General features: G+C 41.3%; 2 protein-coding genes across 4 annotated transcripts in view; one reads left to right on the forward strand and one right to left on the reverse strand.

The window, feature by feature from the left end:
* Positions 1-7,450, forward strand: part of TXNDC5 (thioredoxin domain containing 5) — a 40,744-nt gene extending 33,294 nt beyond the window's left edge. For 2 of the 3 annotated variants that reach the window (XM_038388503.2, XM_038388500.2), the window contains exons 8-10: positions 1,005-1,087; positions 6,132-6,261; positions 6,809-7,450. In XM_038388503.2, coding sequence (XP_038244431.1) covers positions 1,005-1,087; positions 6,132-6,261; positions 6,809-6,931 — 336 coding nt within the window. In that variant the 3' untranslated portion in view covers positions 6,932-7,450. Of the gene's footprint in view, positions 1-1,004; positions 1,088-3,521; positions 4,787-6,131; positions 6,262-6,808 lie in introns of those variants that run through there. The other variant, XM_043508346.1, reaches the window with a different exon arrangement.
* Positions 7,451-8,844: 1,394 nt separating this feature from the next.
* Positions 8,845-20,057, reverse strand: part of BMP6 (bone morphogenetic protein 6) — a 155,869-nt gene continuing 144,656 nt past the window's right edge. Inside the window, exons 5-7 of the mRNA XM_038388497.2 lie at positions 12,646-12,722; positions 9,960-10,070; positions 8,845-9,868 (exon numbers count right to left, since the gene is read on the reverse strand). Coding sequence (XP_038244425.1) covers positions 9,719-9,868; positions 9,960-10,070; positions 12,646-12,722 — 338 coding nt within the window. The 3' untranslated portion in view covers positions 8,845-9,718. The remainder of the gene's footprint in view (positions 9,869-9,959; positions 10,071-12,645; positions 12,723-20,057) is intronic.

Raw genomic sequence — 20,057 nt, forward strand, 5'->3', positions numbered from 1 at the left:
ATATTTTTTGTAAATGTTGTTAATCAACATCTTTAATATTGTAATGTTGAATTTCAGTGTTTTATCTAAGATAGGGCTTTAGTGAATTGACTTTTTCATTTTAGATTTGACTTCTAATATAAAATTGAGAAATACAGAGAAATTTTTAAATTAAACTTTTTGATATCTTTTCCTCTTTGTTTTTTGTTCTCTTAAAGATCCGTTTTTATTGGGGTAAGAAGTAGTATTGTCAGTTCCCTCTTTCATTTATTCCCAGTTGTAACTTGAGGCTTTTATAGAAAGTAGATTTGGTCATTCATCACAGACTTCTCATCTGAACTTTAATTTGAAGCCTGCCCCCTCCCACACACAATTTTTTAGAGCAGAAGTTTAATCCTTGTTTGGTAGACTGAATTCAATTTTCTGTCCATTCAAATGACTAAACTGCACATAAAATATTGTCCTTTTTTTGGTATGAAATACATACTTAGTTGGTTTTCTTGTTGGTGTTCATGCGGAGTTTTTTGCATTTTACACTTGCAAATGTTTGATTCTGGTGACAAGTCTGTTTACTTTACATAGAGTAACAACACAGTAGGAGAGCTTTTAAAGATATTATCAGAATGGCCTAGATAGCTCATTTAATTTACACATTAGTATTTTTTTAACTGTTCAGACTAATTGTTAGCTCAGTGATTCCATAGGAAGTTGCATGACAGCATATGAAAATGAAGTTGAAGGCTCATTAGCTGCTAGACACTTAGCCTTTCAGATACTGCAAAGTTACATATTTGGGTACACTGTATTTTTCAAAAAATGGGTGAAAATTACCTTGAAATATTTTAATTTCTTTGCATATAAGGGAAAAACATCATTTGGGGGTTGGCAGTGGCATACACTGCTAATCTTATCAAATAGATCTCCTGGCAGTGACAGCAGCAGTTTTGTGAGTTTCTCTTTAACATATTTCAGGAGTTCAAAGAAATTACTTCTTATACAATTCTGACTTTTGTTTCTCTTGACAGGCTACAGTCCTGTCTCTCTCTGAAAAAGACTTTGACCAAACCATTGCTAAAGGGGTTACCTTTATTAAATTCTATGCTCCATGGTAAGTAGTTTTTGTATAAATTATCCTGAATTATTGGTATTTAGCTTTTTATTCATTATTTGGTGTGAGTTGTGTGCTCCTACATAATTTTTATTTAGATATAAAATGCATTAAATCTTAACTTGTGTACAAAGCTTGAATAAGTAAATATTTATAAACAAGCAGAATGGCAGCAAAATTCTCCTATCTGTTGTCCCCTGAGAGAGACTGGCAAAACCCACCTTGCTGCATACCCAGAATCAAATCCAGGCACTGGCAAACATGAGGGGAAAGGAGAGAAGTGACATTTCCTTTGAAGACTCATCACCTAAGGATGCCTTGACTTGGTTTAAACTGGCTGTTGCTTGAGCACCTCTGGTGATCTCAGTTTTCTTGGAATCACACAAGGAGAGAGTTGCTCTCTGCATCAGAGCAGGGCCCAAACTGTTGAGGACTTCTGAGGTTAGAAACTTCACCTGGAAATCAGTTGGGAGTCAGTGCAGACCATGGAGCACAGGTATAATGTGCTACTACTGGAGTCCTATTTAATATCTTGTAACCAGAATGCAAAGCACTAGCTGCAATTTCCAGGTGGTCTTAAGGTAAAGTTGCATGTAATGCATGTTAACTACAGTGACCCACCCTTGATGTGACCAGCGTGGATGACCGTGGTGAAGTCTGCATTAGGGTTGCTTGCCAGGTGTCCAGTTTTCGACCGGAATGCCAGGTCGAAAAGGGACCCTGGTGGCTCCAGTCAGCACTGCTGACTGGGCTGTTAAAAATCTGGTTGGCGGTGCTGCAGGGCTAAGGCAGGCTAATCCCTACCTGTCCTGGCACTGCGCTGCACACTGAAAGTGGCCAGCAGGTCGGGCTCCTAGGCCGGGGGCACCCAGGAAGCTCTGCACACTGCTCTCACCTGCAGGCACTGCCCCCCCGCCCCAAGCGCCATTGGCTGCGGTTCCTGGCCAGTGGGAATGTGAAGTCAGTGCTTGGGGCAGGGGCAGCCCATGGAGCCCTGTGGCCATCCCCACCTAAGCCCTGACTTCACATTCCCATTGGCCAGGAACCGCAGCCAGTGGCGCTTGGGGCGGGGGGGCAGTGCCTGCAGGTGAGAGCAGTATGCAGAGCTTCCTGGGTGCCCCCGGCCTAGGAGCCCGACCAGCTGGCCATTTCCAGGGCACAGTGTGGAGTCAGGACAGGCAGGGAGCCTGCCTTAGCCCCGCTGCCCTTCTGACTGAGAGCTGCCCATGGAAAGCCTGCATCCCACCCCCCCTCTGCCCAGCCCTGAGCCCCCCCCAAACTCGGAGCCCCCTCCTGCACCCCCAGCCCAGAACCTGTATCCCAACCCACAGCCCCCCCTGCACCCCAAGCCCCTCATCCCCACCCCCAGCCCAGAGCCCTCACCCCCTCCCACACCTCAACCTGCAGCCCCCTCCTGCACTCTGAATCCCTTGGCCCCAGCCTGGAGCCCAACCCCCTGCCTCAACCCTCAGCCTCTCCCGCATTCCGAATCCCTTGGTTCCACCCCCCAGCCTGGAGCCCCCTCCTGTACCCCAAACCTCTCATCTCTGGCCCCATCCCAGAGCTCGCACCCTGAACCTCATTTCTGGCCCCACCCTGGAGCCCCGCATCCCCAATTAGAGCCCACCCTCTTGTGCACCCCAACCTCCTGCCCAATGAAAGTGAGTGAGGGTGGGAGAGGGAACGTAGTGAGTGCGGGCAGGGCCTCAGGGAAGGGGGTGGGACCTAGGGGAAGAGGCAGGGCTTGGGTGTTTGGTTTTGTGCAATTAGAAAGTTGGTAACCCTAATCTGCATGCAGTGGAAAAATTCTCAAATGATTGATTTATATTTGGTATCTGCTTGTTACTGGTATGCCCAGCACAACTGGTACATGCAACAAGACCCCAGTGTTGCAAACCTGTGTAACAAACACATCATTGCTCCCCACACCTGAGAGGAGTGTCAATTTCATTACTTTCTTCCACAAACTTCAGTCATACCTATATTGAACCTCAGGCAGCTAGCTCTCCTTCCTACCCCGATCTGTTAGTGGGCTCCACCTCACTGGCTGTGTTGGAAGAGATGGAAAAAGCTGAATGTCATCGTGTGCAGAAGACAATGTAGTTCAAATTTCCTCACACATCCTCCTATTAACCCCCAAGATGCATTGAACAGGAAGGGGTGATGGAATAGAAAACTGTTATACTTGTATTGAAGTGCTAGTATTTCAGAGCAGTAAGTTAGCCATATGTAGTGCAGCAGTACTAGGCAAAAGCAACCAACAGTTGAATATGCTCAGCAATCTCAGATTTTACTGTGCTTTATTTTGAGATGAGGAAATGCTATTCTTACCATTTACAAAAAGTATCATGGAATTTTTAATTTGTACCTAGCAGAGTGAGTGATCACGCCTCTCAGCATGGCACTATTCCCTGTTTTTAAACTGCAATTTCAGCACTGGCTGTGAGCCCAAGACGTGGTGTGGGATCCATAATCTACTGCCCCTGATGTGTGAGAGCTACCCCTGAGCCATGTTGAGAGTGATGGGGTGCTTCTGCTAGAGGGCCACTGTTACCCTGTTATGCATGAGAGATACTCTGGGGGAAGAAGAGAAACACAGTAAATTAAATTGTAAAATCAGAATAGAACTGCTAGAAGACTTGTCATGGCTTTTTCTTACCCAAAAGATCAGCTTCTTATGTCTATTCAGTATTAATATCGATATTTGTATACTAAAAAACAGTGCTTGCCTTTGCTGTGTTGTCTTCTGCGCTCATTCCCAGCATACTCTGCTGCTACTTTCTTGTATCCTGTCTGAAAGCAGATTGTACGCTTCCACAGCAGTACAGTAATTTTTACACAGTGGTGATTCTTAGCATAGTTTGGGTTCTGTAAAATAACTTGCTGACTTCATTGTCAAAAATTAACTGCTTTTTTACTCATCACTGTAGACTCAATGCAGCTAAGAGGAAATGAGTATATAATATATACTTAAGTGGAATTATCTACTGTTCAGTTTATACCTGTGCAGCGCCACTGACGGCAGATGTGGTTGCACAGGACCAGATTTTGCCTACACAACCTTTTACAGGCTATGATGCACAAGGAGGAAAGAGTCTGGCTTGATGATTCAGAACCCAGATGTAGTTTGCAGGGTTGGGAATTAGTTTTCTGAGCTCAATATAAAGAGAATTGAGACACACAAGTGGAATCCCAATAAGCCCTTTTAGTTACTTTTCAGAGTAGAATTACACTTTAAATACCTTCCCCTCTTCTCACTGGATTCCAAAAGGGTACTGGTCATGGGGCAAACTCCAGAAGAATGCCAGATGGCAATCGAGGAAGGTTGTATTAAACACAGAACCAACCTATTAGCTGCTGCCAGAGAGGATAGAGTGCTTATCACAAAGTCGTAGTTTAGGAAACTGTTTGCTACATTCATGTAGTTGGTATCCTATTCTTAGCTCAAAAATCATGCCTGTGTATACAGTTGTAGTTCATTGTATATAAATGACCTTTTCCCTTTCCAAGTAGATTAATTTGTGTTTGGCTAAGCAAACACTATTAGGTTGAGATCTACTTTTGCCCTTCAGTTTATTTTAGGTAAATATTAACATTAAGTTGCACAGTAAGTATGAGAAATTGTTTTGTGCGTGGTCAGTAATGCTTTTACACTCCGTGTATATTAACAGAAGAGTTCAAATATATACTTGTTTTCTGAATTGTAGAATGAAAACTCTGGCAGAGACTTGTCACCATCTTTGTCGATGCCTGAATCAAGCCTTAAGATACTCATGGGCTTCTGTAACCACCAACCTAAGGTGCAGCTGAGGCAGAACAAAACGAGAAATGCATATATCTTTAAATTCTAAAGTGCTTTTTTTACGGATTTATTTCTTGGAGGCAACTATAGAATTAAAGTTCAAAATTTGAACAAAATACTCTCATAATCTGGTGGTGGCTATTGTTTTTTACTTTTAAAATAAAATCTGATGTAAAGACTTTATATAAAACCTACATCTAGAGGCCCATATTCTAATGTTATGATACTGCAAATTAATAATTGTGGTGTAAATCATCCATGGACCTGTCCACTCTAAGTCTCACTTGAATGGAGTTACTCTAAATGTACAACTGTGTAATGCAGATCAGAATCTGGCCAGTATGTTATGTTTGTCTGTAGAGAGCAAAAATCACAGGCAAACTACTTATTTCCAGATTTAGCCAATACGTACAGTAGTAATGGTAAAATAACAATGGAAGCAAATGCTATGTGACTTGCCTGAGGATGGTAGGGGAGAAGGGGACAAAGCTAACGTGTGAAGGATTGTTTTTAATTTTCAGGAAGGTTAAATTTAAGATGGCAAATACATTAAGCTACTTGAGTCCCCTTTATTGCAGAGTTCAGGGTTTGAGAAACATTATGCATTTTTCATTAGCGTTAATATAGGAACTTCAATTTTATAGTGCCAGGAGGCTACAATATTAAAAGGGAGGTGGGGTTGGGATAAAAACTTTTGCCAGGAAAACAGAAGTCTCATTTATGTCATAAATTTTGTGCAATATGACTTAAAAACAGACACACCCCTTGAGAAGTGACTAATCAATCAGTGTCTTGGGTTAGCTTTGGTGGGAGAAAGGGAAGTGACATGATGGAGAGAATTAATGTACTTTACATGCCTGGTAGCTTATTTAAAACGTTAAAAGTGTAACCTTTTAAACAATTTATCAGTTTGTGGCTTGATACAAGCAACTTTATTTAAATATATTCCGTGATCTTTTTCATGTTTGCTTTCACAAGCTTCTGGTGGGTGAGAGATGTTAATGCACTGTTTCACACAATACTGTACCAGAAGAGACTACAGAAAAGCCAGAAACTATTTTAGCCTTCAGATCATCTGGCTTATTTCAAATACACCAGTAATCCACCTTGTCCACTTACATAATTGTCATTTTGGTCCATATCATTAAGGAGATAGGAGAGAGCACATTTTATGGATGTCATGACAAAGCTGCTAGGGCATACACTGGAAGATGTCTGCTGAACATGTCTGTCTGTTTCTAGGTGTGGTCACTGTAAGAACTTGGCTCCAACTTGGGAGAACCTCTCCAAAGAACAATTTCCAGGTTTGACAGATGTCAAAATAGCAAAAGTAGATTGCACCATCGAACGTAATGTCTGCAACAGATTTTCTGTAAGTGTGGATGGTTATAATTAATTGGATAATCTTATATAATTTGTACCCCAGGTTGAAGTCTCCAGTAATTTGCCCAGGTGGCAGTTCACTGTAGAGTGCAATGATCCTGTCACTGCGCTCACTTCAGAAGTAACTCTTCGTCAAGGGGGGAAAACAGGGATGGTTACCTAGTGGTTAGGAATGTCCCTGTGCTAGTGAATATTTAAATATCTTATACAAAGTGGAACAGCTTCAACAGGCAACAGAGAGAGACCCACTGCAATGGTTAAAGCACTCACCTGGGAGATGGAGATAGCAGAGCAGGGATTTGAATGCCTTAGTATGTTCAGTTCTTTTTTTAGGTACCCAACTCTCCCCAACAATTTACTGGGAGCCTGGGTGCCTAACACAGGGCTGTTCATCCCACTTGGTGGCAGAGGGCCTAAAGTTAAGCACTGCTAAGCATACTGTTTGGGGTTTGGCCCCTAGTCTTTAGGGTGGCTGCTGGTGTTGTCAGGATGCTACTGAAGACGCATGATTTTGTTTTTTGTTCCCCCTCTTAAAGGTGAATGGTTATCCAACACTGTTGCTTTTCCGAGGAGGGAAGAAAGTCAGTGAACACAATGGAGCCAGAGATCTTGAAACACTGCATAAGTTTGTTTTGCGTCAGGCAAGGGATGAATTGTAAAACACACATGGATACTTCTGCCCTGACTGTTCCTGTACAGTAATGGGGAGAGTTAAATCAAGTTAATGCTATTGATTTTCAAATGGTGGGATTGGTTTTTTGTTGTTTTTGAAAACTGAAAGTACTGACTTGTGGTATCTTCCTTGTGTGTGTGTGTGTGTTTTAAAGCCACACTGTACTGACTTTTCCATTGTTTGTTAAGGAAAACTGGTAACAAGTAGTTACTGTGCAAATTGAGTATTTTCAGCATCAGTATTTCTATCTTCCCCTGTTGAGATATAAATGGTTTCCTTTGAGCCTAAAATAGATGAGGAAAATCAAGTTAAGGGACTGGGTAAACTATTTTTGTCTTCAGGTTGAATTTGGATAAAGGCTTGCTACCAAAGTACAGCTTACAAAGTGCCCACCATTACTAGAAAGGTGCAAGCCACAGCTCTGCTAATAAATGTTGCCTTTTCAACTGAAGCTAAAAACTATGTCTTAATATAGCAGCTGGTCAAGAAATGGGAGGTTGAAAAAGAAAACACACCCCTTTGGAAGATACCAGGCACCTACTAGCTGCTTGTTTCTGTTAATATTTCTTTAGTTATGGGAGGCCCTAGCCATAGTAGTACTTTTACTGTGTGCCTGAATATTACTGATGCCATAGCAGATGGGGGATTTTATAAGGACACTTGTCTTGAATTCGAGATGAGAGGATGCTATCATAACCACTTAATTATTTTCCAAGAGATGTCTACCTCTTTAACACATTCAGGAATAACTGGTTGCAAACAATTTTCTGTACCATATTTCTCTTGCCCCAGTTTACTGCTAGAACCACACATCTGACTTAAGCAGCAGGAACAGATGAACTCATGGTTTATTTAATAAGCAGACTGATACTTCAAAAGTATTTCTTGTTCCTTAAAATGGAAGTAAAACTCTTCTACAATACCACTGCAGTTCAGTTCCTCTTGAGCGCTTCCAAATGTTCCTGTTGCTACCTTTGAATGGGAGGCCCATACGCTTTGTTGCCTTGAACGATGACCTGATTGCGTGAGGTGTTCTAATACATTAAAGCCAAAGAATTTACAATGCAGCTACCATTAGCTTGCTAATGTATCGTATCTTCTAAGGGGCTAAATTCTGCCCTCATTCATGCATCAAAATTCATTGACATCTCTGGGAATTACATACGTCAACTCTTTGCTTTAAGTCAAGCTGTTGTTTTGTGTCCATATGTAATGGTAAAAATTATCTTTACATCAGTAACTTACTCCTTCTGGCAAGGATCACGCGTTCTGTTCAAACTAAAAATGTGTAAGCATGGAAAGTGTACAATGAGGGCTAAAGAGTGTCTGGCAGATGTATTAGATAAAATGTATATACATCTGCCTTAAAGGAAGCCTTTATTAATGTTTTTTAAAACTGTTGTGAAGCACAATCTCATGAGTTTCTTGTATAAAATCAAAGTAGTACAATCGTTTACACTGAGACTTTCTAAATAAAAACTTTTTTTAAAAAAGCCCAGTCTTTCTATAAATGTTACAGCACAATGATGACAACTGCAATAAATTATAGCTTGTATTTACAAGAAGCCTTTTTAAATGCAAGAGTTAGAGGTAAGTGCATTTAATACAAGTTTTAACATTGATCAGAAAATTCATTGTTACTATTAGTGTTGGGAATAAAACTAGTCTATTAGTAGCTATGGCTAAAATGTGAATATATCCTTTAAACCAACTTCTTAAATGCAATTTCCTTTTTGGCCAGATAGTTTTACATTAACTGCATGTTCACAATATGTCCACTCTCCAACACAGGAGCTGCATCTAAATTTATGTATAAACTTACAGTTTAGAACTGTCATGATTGCAGCCTCCTCTGTGGTGGTACAGTTTAGGAGCAAAGAATGTTTTGGAATAAAACAGAACAGGCTTAGTTAATGCATCTTGCGGAAGTTATAGAATCTAAAAAAGGTGGGAAGCTGCACAAGAACAAATTTAGAAATTCACTGCCTAGTTGGAACATTCACCTAAAAAAACCAGGTAGGGAGTGGCTTTGTCCTTATGGAACTAATACATGGTGCAGTTAAATATCTAGTCAAGTCTATGGTTCAGCATATGTGTTTGGAGAATGCAGAGGCTCAAAGGCTTGCTTTGGCACAACTGAAGATGCTCTTTATCAAGTTGGCCTCTGGAAGAAACCACTCATATTGACGTAGCAACTATATTCTTTAAATAGAAGGCACTTCCTAACCTTGGGGTTGTCCAACATAAAATGCATGATAGTAAGGTATTAAAACCCTCAATTTCCATATTTTACTACTACAGCTTTGCTTTTTGTCTACAGGAGACACTTTTTTAAGGCTTACATGTAGCAAATACTGGTTTGGTAAAACTGAAGTGCAGACTGACCAACTGACAAGGTCAAGCTCCTGTTTTAAGTTTCTGCTACTCTCAGGGGACTTCAATACCATACAGAGAATGACTGACGCTAACAAAATTTGTCAGGACAGATTTCTTTTTTGCAAGCCTTGCAGTTTGTTTTTGCAGATCAGAAAGACTGCCATGCTGTACATCTTTTTTTTAAAAAAAAAAAATCCAGCACCTGTTCCCATTACAAAGTGAGTGCATGTCAATGAAGAAGTATCCTGTTGCTTCCTCTCATAAGGCGCACACATTGTGTTTTGGAAGTCTGCTTCGTCTCAAGAGCATTTGTTGACTTTCTCCAAGGTCAGGTAGGTATAATCTAGAAGTTCATGGTAGAATTGCACAGTAGGTCTGGGTGAAGAATGTTTGTGTGTCAGTGACACCCACACGCTCTTACTACCATATTCCTATATTTTTTCAAAATGACGTTGGAGTTATCATCAAAGTAAAGAACTGATATGGCATTTAGTTTGGTAGGTGCACAACAGGGTTTGGGAACGTATTCAGGATTCATAAGATGAACCTGTTTCAAAAAAGAAAACAATTTGATTGTATCAACTAATCTGATCTCAAACTTCACTTGTAGTTTAGCACAAGTCTTTCTATATACTCACCAAAGTTTGTACAATGGCATGATTGGTGGCATTCATGTGTGCATTGAGTGGGAAAGAGCATTCTCCATCACAGTAGTTTGCTGCATAGCCTTTTGGTGCAATTATCCAATCCTTTGTTAGGAAATAAACAGAAAATATTTCAGTGGAATTAAAGTTGCCTGTTAGATTTTTGTAACATGGCATATGGGGGTAACAGGACACAATTAGGCCTGCTCATCACAATTTTGACAAAACTCCATCAAGTGTCAGCTTTGCATGGAAAACCATTATTTTGATCAAAAACTAAAATTTGGATTAAAAAAATGGCACCACAGTGCCTTACACTTTCACTCTTGGGGTTGGGCTCTCCCACTGGACTGCATCTCCCATGATATACAACAGCCAGGGACTCTTATGCTGCACTCCCTGTACTCACCAAAAGGGTTAAAAATGTATCTTGGGAGATTGTCCTTCCAGAGAGCATCCATAGAGAATGGGAGCATAGGGCACCCATTAACCACTGCGGTGCCGTTTTTAATTTAAATTTGTCCATGGAAAACTTCCCACAAGAGTCTTAGTTTTCTTTGAAGCTCTGCACACACAAAAAAAGTTCTGACCACCTCTATAATCTGGTTGAAAATTCTGAGAGCCCTGATACTTTACAGAAGAGAAGGTAATACATTTGGCATTTGAAATGGTAGCATATAATTTGAGTGCTGTAGGCAAAACAAAACAAAACAAAAAACCTTTTTTTTCTCACCCTTGAAGAAATATGATTGAAGTACAGAAGTATCACTTCCTACCTATATCCTATTTGCTTAAGATGTTAACATTGTACATTAAGTATACACACCAATGCTATCTTTTGTTCAACATTCTGGAATGCTGCATTTAAAATGAACATCACCTGTCACCAAATTTTAATACACGTAGTTTGACTTTCCTGATGCATGTGTTTAAATTCAATCTGTGAGATTGTTTCCCCAGCAACCAGCTGTTCCAAATCACTGTATCTTCAACTAAAGTAGATATTAATACTTATTTAAAAGGACAGTTACAGGTACTCTGGAAGCTACCTGTTATAAATTTGATTGCTGGGTGCTGAATTGCCAAACAATTTGAATTAAACCTTGGGCTCAAGGTTTAGAATAAAAATAGTGATGCCCTCCTACGTGTTACCTCTTTGAGTAATTACTTGTAGATGTTAACCACTGGCACATGCTTGATCATCATATTTTGGACATAGCCATGGGTAGGGCTTGATTAAGGTATATAGCATTAACTCCCATCATCATGTGAAGAAACCAAAAGCTTTCTTTGTGAAAAGCAAGCATCTAGCCCTCATGCTTGTGAAGAGAAACTTAAAAACTATGACCTAAGACTTAAGAGGTGCTGTGGGAGAAGCAGCAGCCTCCATGAGCCAGTGAAGAAGCTACCTGTATTCCCCCTGTAACTCCAGGTACTCAATCTGGTGGGAGGAGAAGGAGCTTGAAGGCCCTCCTGCACTCAGCTCATCTGCCTTCCCTTGCCACCCTAGGGTCTGCTTCAGCTCCACAGATCAGATTGAAGGGGAAAGGAGTGGGTCTCGTGCCACCCACCTATAATGCTTAATTTACAATGTCACCCTTGAGAACTCTATTCTTCATATTATAGTCCCCCTCCTCAGCTGGTTTTGAGCAGCAGTGAAAGTTAATACTGACCTTTAAAACATCCTGGGGTAGGGGTTAACACGCCAGTGAGATGAGTTTGGGCAGTTCACACCTCCCAGAGCTACTGTTTCAGGTTGGCTGCAGACTCAGTGTATTGGTTACATGCAGGTCCTATGCTGACGGTTTTCTGACAACTTTACTTTTTTTTTTTTTTTTTTTTTTTTTTTTTTTTTTTAAAGGAACTCTGAACAGGATGGCAGCCTCCAGAAGTAGTTCTGCATTGTGATCCATTTGAATTTAAACCTTGGCTACATCTTAGTAAATTGGCCAGCTTCCAGGGTGACGCAGTGCTGGTTGTAGAACTATGCTGGAATTGTGTGCAAGCTACACAATACCCCCCTTCTGTGCTCCCAAGATGAGTACACTTGTGTATAGGGTCAGAAAGGTTTGAACTGAATTATAGTCTCAAAGATTTTAGCTATCGCCAACTAGCCCTTGATTTACATTAATTCTTTATCTCTGTTACAAAAGTGCTCCAAAATTTCCAACAGATGAAATAAGAAAATTTGAAAGGGTTCCAGTTTGACATTTTGTGGCCCAGGAACAGCCCTGATCACAAAAAACTTACTGTTTTTTAAACCACTTTTAGATCAATCAATTTAGTTAAACCAGTGCAAACCTATTGTGTGAACACACTTTATATCCAGTTTAAACCAAACTGGTAGTTGCACTAGTTTAACCAAAATCTGTTTTTCTATGTGCACACTGGGTCTCAGACTAGATCTTCACGCCTCATTACTATCCTGCTGTCCAGCAGTAGGGCTGCATAATACAATACCATGTGAAATATTAAATATCTTAAGATACACCGAACTTCCTTTGGGATCTATCGAATCCCAAAGCTATCCATATTTGATCTCCCCAATGACTTGTTTTAATATTGTGGCACAAGGGTCATTTTGAAGTGTGCTAGTAGTGTCTACTGGAATTACCATACCATTGTTTAGATAATATTTCATAATAAATGTCTAGCTTACTCAGAGAGAAATATCACACACCTGCCATCCCAAATCTTGGAAGCTAACGAAAAGTTCATGCTTTCGGCAAGCTGTTTTTAGGTCACTGCTGTTGTAATCTGTTAGGAGAAAGAAAACAACTCACTTAAAGGTAAAACTTAGGCAATCGTAGCATCATTCTAAAGAGTTACTGGATACATTTTTCCTTGTCCTAAGTGCCGAATTGTGAGAGGTGATGAACACCCTCAACAAATAAGGAGAAGAAATTAACAGAATTGGATTGGGCTTTTCAAAGGAGTCAGGCACTCAATTCTGACTAAATCGGGATCTGGGTGCCTAACTCCTTTAGGCTCAATTGAAAATCTCAGCCGTGGTTCCAAATTCTCTTGTCCTTGTGAAACACTTTTCATAAGTATCTGTTCCTACTCGTAAACACAGCACTTGGTAAGCACCTGTTTTGTGCTACCTTCTCATTAGAGCCTCTGGTTAGCAGATATGTTTATGCAGGTTATAGCATACTTCAAAAAATAATCAAGATCACACAGTAGTTGCATCCATTATAATTTTTATAAGTGTCAATCACAACTTCTAATAGCAATCCTTGATATGCAAGCAAATATGGATCTAAGCCATGAGACAGCAGTTCTCTGTCTTTGAACAAATACACTACGGCTAGCAGCAGAGACAAGTTTTCCTCCTCCCCGCTATGTGTCTAAACCCAGTCTTGACAGAGAGCACCTCTTCAACTTAAATAGTTTACTCCCCATCTCACCTTTGATCTGAAAATAACTGTCCCAGCTATGGGATTCAGCCTACTCCCCAAACCTCACAATGTTCTTCTTTGGTGTCATCTAGGCTGTAAATGACATAGTATTTAAAGAACTTAATATTAAATATTCTAATTACTAATATAAATTGCAGCTGCAGAGTGGCTGAGTAGCTGTGACACTGATCTTAGTGGCACAAGCTGTAGTGACACAATTTGGCTACTTAGAGGAGGCTCAAAATGATTCTACAAAAAGTAGGTTTTAATTTCCAGTCAAGTTTCACGATTTATAGTTAGTAGGACATGCTTTTCAGCATGTGAACGCCTGGAACTGCAGCTCAAAAGAGAATGGAAGAGTCAAGCACTGACAGAGAGGCCTTTCTCTTCCAGCTTGCCAGCACAAATACAGCCTTGGTTGGAAGCAACTGAAAGCCACCAACCTCTGACGGCTGTTTGGCCCTACTGGCGAAGCATCCATACTCCACAAACCAAGTTCACAACTAGAAATCTCAGCAATGACGAAAGCCAGAATGGGCCATGGAAACTGAACTAACCCTTCCATGTAAGGTTGGGACACTTTATGCTGCCCCAGTTACCTGGAGAGACAGAGCAGTTCAGGTTCCAGTCCTGCCCAGGCAGCAACATGGCTAACTCATGCATTTATTTTTTAATGAAAATGATGGAATACTGAGCTGCTACTGCTTTCTCCTATGGCTACATGCAGCTTGTTTCAGGGGACAGATAAGGATAAAAAAATGCAGTAACACCTAGAGGCCCTAGCACAACAGCCCTGGTCTGAGCTAGCACTGTACGATATTATAAGCTTGTTGGAACAGCAACTAAACTAGGTCAGGGAAAATTTTCCCCGTTTTACAAATGAGAAACAGACAAAAAGAAACAAGGGGTAAAATTTTCAAAAGTCCTATTAACTTTCAATAAGACTTAGACTCTTAACTGCTTAAGTCATTTTTGACAATGGGCCTTACAATAATGTCTTCAAAAGCAGCTAAGTGACGTGCCCAAGGTCACACATTCAAACTGTGGCAGACCCAGGATTTGAAACAGGGCTTCTGAATACCAGTCCACTAACATTGTCTGAAAGGCGAATGCAGCTTTCCATGCACAGCAGCTGGGATAGAAAAATATTTTTAGTTACTGTTTCCTTGGCTCTGAAGAAATTTTAAAAACTGCAAGTGCAAATATTTATTCAAAAGAGAAACTAGAATACTAAAGCACATCCTCATGACATTAAGGCAACATTGCATCACAACTGTGTCCTGTTAATGCTGAAGTCTCAAAAACCCTACACATCAAAACAAACCTAGCCTCCAAACCACCTAGAGTTGTTTTTAGTTGCAGTTTGGGTTTTAACTTCAACAATTATATTTCAGACATTCAATAGCTTCACTTCAATCAAAAATTTAATCAAGTTATCAGAGTCCACTAACTGGCTTCTGTAGAATAAACATACTCTATTTCAGCAACACTTTATAGTGAAGACTTAGGTGGCGTTTCTATACAAGTCTCCTCTTTTCAAATCAGACAGACTCACTAGAAATAATCCATTTATGATGAAGCCTTCCTAGAGCAAACTCCTCGTCACAAAATGGTTTTGAGTTAACACATCATGGGGTGGGGGAAAAGAGAGACTTTAAGATGATTTTGGTGCTCAGCATTAGTCTTCAATGAGAAATAAGCTCTTTGCTTAGGAAAAATTTGCAGGGCTTCTGCTGGTTACAAAAGAGGTGCTGAGCATGTGAAGGCGGTCATTTTTGTGACATTTGTGTGTGGACAGAAATGAAAACATACTCTTGCCTTTTGTCAAAAGTAGAGAGAAGATGGGCCTGAATCAAATGTAAAAAGGTGGAGGGCAGGAAGAGTGAGACTATGAATGAGAACAAAGGAAGAGTTCAGGCAAGAGGAGGGCAGAAGCAAGAAATTCCAAATAAAACAATTTCAATGAAGCACAGGCCATCCTGAATTTTCTTCTTACTGGGTGAGGTCGTCACCACATGATGCCTCACTTACTGTTTATAAACCTAGGTCACTCTACGATGACCAATAATGCAAGTTATCTGATCCATATCCCTGAAACAACAACCCCCCCCCCCGACTGCAAACACAAATTGTCCTATCTTCCTTCCTTTTCAAAACCTATTTTCTCTTGATCTCCAACAATGGCTTCTATTCCTGAGCCCGCCCCCCCCACACCTAGTTTCTATTTTAAAATATCAGAACATTTAAGATTTGCATGGTCTAGGACTCATATTTCCATTTGTTTAACTATCATCCCACCTTCCCCAGCCTTCTTACTTTCTCATCTCCATATTTTACGTTTGTCTTATTTGCACGATAAGCACTTCAGGACAGGGATTGTTTGTTTTTTATTCTCTTTAAAACATCAAATAAATGATAATACTACATAAAACTAGGGTGACGAGATGTCCTGATTTTTTAGGGACAGTCCCAATATTTGGGACTGTTTTCTACAGGTGCCTAATACACTCCACCCCGTACCAATTTCTCCACACTTGCTCTCTGGTCACCCTACGTAAAACTTCTAATAGCTAGCAATTCTCAAATCTATTATCATTTAATAGTGGCAGTTTAAAGGCAGGATCAGGGGGTTGGAAGTTCTAGACCTATTGAGCGGGTCCTCTTGATGAGAGTACAGTGGATTGGTCCACCCCTCCCTTCTGGAAGCCCTGTAACAAAAGCACAAGATGGGGAGTCATCAGACTGGGTTCTACGCCCAGCTATGCCTTAAGTTTGCTGTGCAACCTGGAGCAAATCACTCGATCTCTGTGCCCCAGTTCCCCGTCTGTAAACTGAGGATTCCACCACTTACATAACCTTAGCACGTGGGTTGTTGTGAAGCTTGATGAATGGTTTGTAAAGTGCTCTGAGAGTTTACATGGAACACACAATTGAAACACACAGGAGTGATCTACTCCCTTCTTATGCCCCAGAGTCACACATTACCAATTGCAGGTGAGAAAGACAGGACCTCATAGGGTAGAGAGAGAGCCACAGGTTTGGATAATTTAGGAAACCTTTAGATAAGTATCTAGACATTTGGATGGTTCGCTAAACAGGTCTCCATGCCAGAGTCTCGTCAAATCTTAAAACCCACGTAAGTTTGGGGCCCTGCTCTTGGGGGTTCATCTAGGCCCCCTTCGGCTTGAGTGAGTCTGCCCTTGTGGTTTAATAGTTAATGCCATCTCAGTACTTCCAATGTGCTGTATTTTATCGCTTTGCAAGCTATTCTGTCTCAAACTGAAATTTAAGAAGCAATTCATCATTTAAAAATACCTTCCAAGACAGCTCAGTTGAGCAGCAGAGTTGAGGTGACTTGTTTGCACTGAATGCTCCCTTAGTTCAACCCTAGAGAAGCTGAACACAAAACCAACTTTCTGCGAGCACAGATGTCTCTTTTAAAGCTGGACACTGACATTTTTGTTGTTTAACAGGGAGGGAGTATATAGTCTAACCCTAATGATCTTCCTCCTACAAATACTTATGCACCAATCTTAGATTTCCTATAACTTCTCCCACGTTAAGTGCTGGCAGAGAATATATAAATATTTACCGAGGTTAATCCTTCTAAGAATACTCTGACTGCTCCCAAGGTGCCAGTTCACTGGATTCCACAGGATTATTAATTGCCACTATGCTTCTAAATGGCTTTGACAGAGGTCTCCGGGCCAGCCTCTTTCTCTCAGTGTTTGACTTAGGTGATTTGCCTAGATAAAGCTGGTGTAAACTGATCATGCAGTTAATAATAACCACTTAACATGAAAGCCATCTGCTTGGGTGGGATAAGAAAAGATGACAGGTTTAAGTACACGCGCACATACACACACAGATCAGAAGCAGAGAGGAGGTAGGAGAAGTGCAAGCTGTTCTGACTGTGCAAGGCACTCCAGCTGTAATGCAGCTTTCTTCATTGCATGGTCTTTCTCTCTCTCACACAATCACCTCCAGTCTGATACATGGATGAATGTTATGCTAATGGAAGTTTCTGGAGCAAGGCAAACATTTTATTCACAAGATGATACATCTGTGACATCTTGGAAATGTCCAGCCTTATTTGTTGCTTTTATGTAGTGCTGCACTAGGAATTAAGTATAAAATTCAGTTCTCAAACGTGCACGCATTTTTCCTCCCGAAAGTTAAAGGAGCTGTGCGGTTCAGGGGCACTGCACTGGAAACGTGATCCCTGAGGATCTAATGTTCCCCAAAGGGTACCTGTCTCATGGATCCTCATGACCTCTGTGCCTGAAAGAGAGGAATGCCAAAAGGGATGTCACATGGGTTAAATTCAAAGCGAGAACTGTCAGCAATAACCAGAAAAATCTTTCTGTGTGACCATTTACAATCTCAGGAAGGTCTTGGGAGCATTCTGTGAGTGGGCTTACCTTAGTGAAGATCCCCTATTGATAACATGCTTTTCTGTAGAAAGAACAAAGAGACAACAACACTTTGCCCTGTGAAGATCCATTATGGAATAAATTCATCAGACAGCAGAAACATAAGTATGTTTCTGACAGTCACCATAACTTCTGGTTAAAATTAGACAGAGTCTGCATGGTCTTCGGTAGTCAGACTTAAATATACTATAAGTGAAGTGCTTAGCTTTCAACTCTGATCCTGACAGATGACACGGTTTTATATGGAAGGATATGCAAGCCCCTCCTTCAGCCAGATATGCAGAGAGACCACCCTCGTCCCCACAGTGCTCTAGGGAAATAACTGGTGTACAGTTCTCTGCCTTGGCACACGCAAAATACTTATTCCTCACCCCCCACAGTGCATCCTCTCTTCTGCAAAAGGATAGCACTTGGCTCCAAGCGTAGATTTATGGAGGATCTCATGTCAAAGCAAATACACATCTGTGCACATTAGGACTTTCTCCCCAAAAATTCAGTTTTGCTTTATAGGTTAGTCATAACATGTTTATAATACAGGGAAACTAACATTCTTGGGAGAAAAACACCACACTTTTCTTATTCTGTTTAGGTTCTTATACCATACCCATCACCTGGGTGCCTGAGCACTGGGTACTGAATCCTGAACAACATATGAACATCAGAGAAAGCATGTTAAGGCTCCAATCCTGTATTTGACAGCAGAGGGGCAGACTGCTGTGCCTGCATGGAGCCCCACTGATTTCAATAGGGCTCAGTGCCAACACAGCCGTGCATGTCATGAACTATCAGTTGCAGGACTGGGGCCTTGAGGAGTCAGAAGCACGTGACAAAATCATTATGCACTCTGATTGAAACTGACAAGCCCCTTGCCAGTGTAGTGGGGGTAAGTATGGGAAAAGGTGCAATCCACTATAAAGACAACAAAGCAAACATGTTCAGACTGAGTTGTTGAATGTATCAACTTCACCAGGCCAGACAACTTCTCAGCTGCCTTTTTAAATACAGATCAGAAGTTGCGGTAAGAGGGTGTGGGGAAGCAGAGAAATCAAAGGGAAGAATGAGAAGAGAATCACAAGAGGAAGACAGCAACTCCAAAGACAATACATTACCCTGAAAATGGACAAGAAGGGAATGAGCCTAGTAACATGAACTCACCATTACGTCCAGATGTCACAGTGCTTTACAGTGGAGTATCCATAATGCTAGGAGATCTCAGGATAGCAGGAGAGCACAGGGTGGAAAGGAAGCCTTGGCTCTGAAATCTCCTGAACTTTGGTCCATTTACACCATAATCTTTTCTTTAAGAATTTAGACCTAATTCAGCAAGGTGCTCAAAACACGTGCCCAACTTTAAGCAGGCGAGTCATTCTAGTGACTTCAGTGGGACTGGTCATCTACTTATGTCACTAAGGGTATGTCTATACTACGAAATTAGGTTGATATTATAGAAATAGATTTTTAGAAATCAATTTTATACATCAATTGTGTATGTCCACACTAAGCGCATTAAGTCAGTGGGGTGCGTCCTCACTACCATGGCTAGCATTGACTTACGGAGCAGTGGACTGTGGGTAGCTATCCCACAGTTCCCACAGTCTCCGCCACCCATTGGAATTCTGGGTTAAGCTCCCATTGCCTGATGGGGCAAAAACATTGCTGTGGGTGGTTTTGGGTACATGTCATCAGTTGCCCCTCCCTCCGTGAAAGCAATGGCAGACGATCATTTCGCGCCTTTTTTCCGTGCGGACGCCATATTCTTTCAGCAGACAGTGCAGTCGGACTGCTAACCATCGTCATCCACCGCTTCCGCTGCAACTCTGCTCTGCTACTATTGTCTCAATAGCGAATTTCTCCATGTTGTCTGTCATGGGCTCCCGGGTACTTGTGTTCTTCCTCGGGAAATGTGCATGGTGCTAACCATTGTCCTCCACTGCTTCCGCTGCAACTCTGCTCTCTTGCTCTCATGAATCCACCTCGCAAGTCCTCTCATCATTCTCTATAAATATCTATTCTCGTGGCAACCGTCATCAGCCACCGCTTCTGCTGCAACTCTGCTCTCCTGCAGATGGCATACCATGGCAAGCATGGAGCCCGTTCAGATCACCACAGCAGTTATGAGCATTGTACACGTCGCGCATTATCCTGTACTATGTGCAGTACCAGAGCCTGCAAAAGCGGGAAAGGAGGTGACGACAGCGCGGTGACAAGAGTGATGAGGACATGGCCAAAGATCTCTCTCAAAGCACGGGCCCCGGCAA

The sequence above is a fragment of the Dermochelys coriacea genome, chromosome 2 (genome assembly GCF_009764565.3).
Source record: "Dermochelys coriacea isolate rDerCor1 chromosome 2, rDerCor1.pri.v4, whole genome shotgun sequence".
NCBI lineage: Eukaryota > Metazoa > Chordata > Testudines > Dermochelyidae > Dermochelys > Dermochelys coriacea.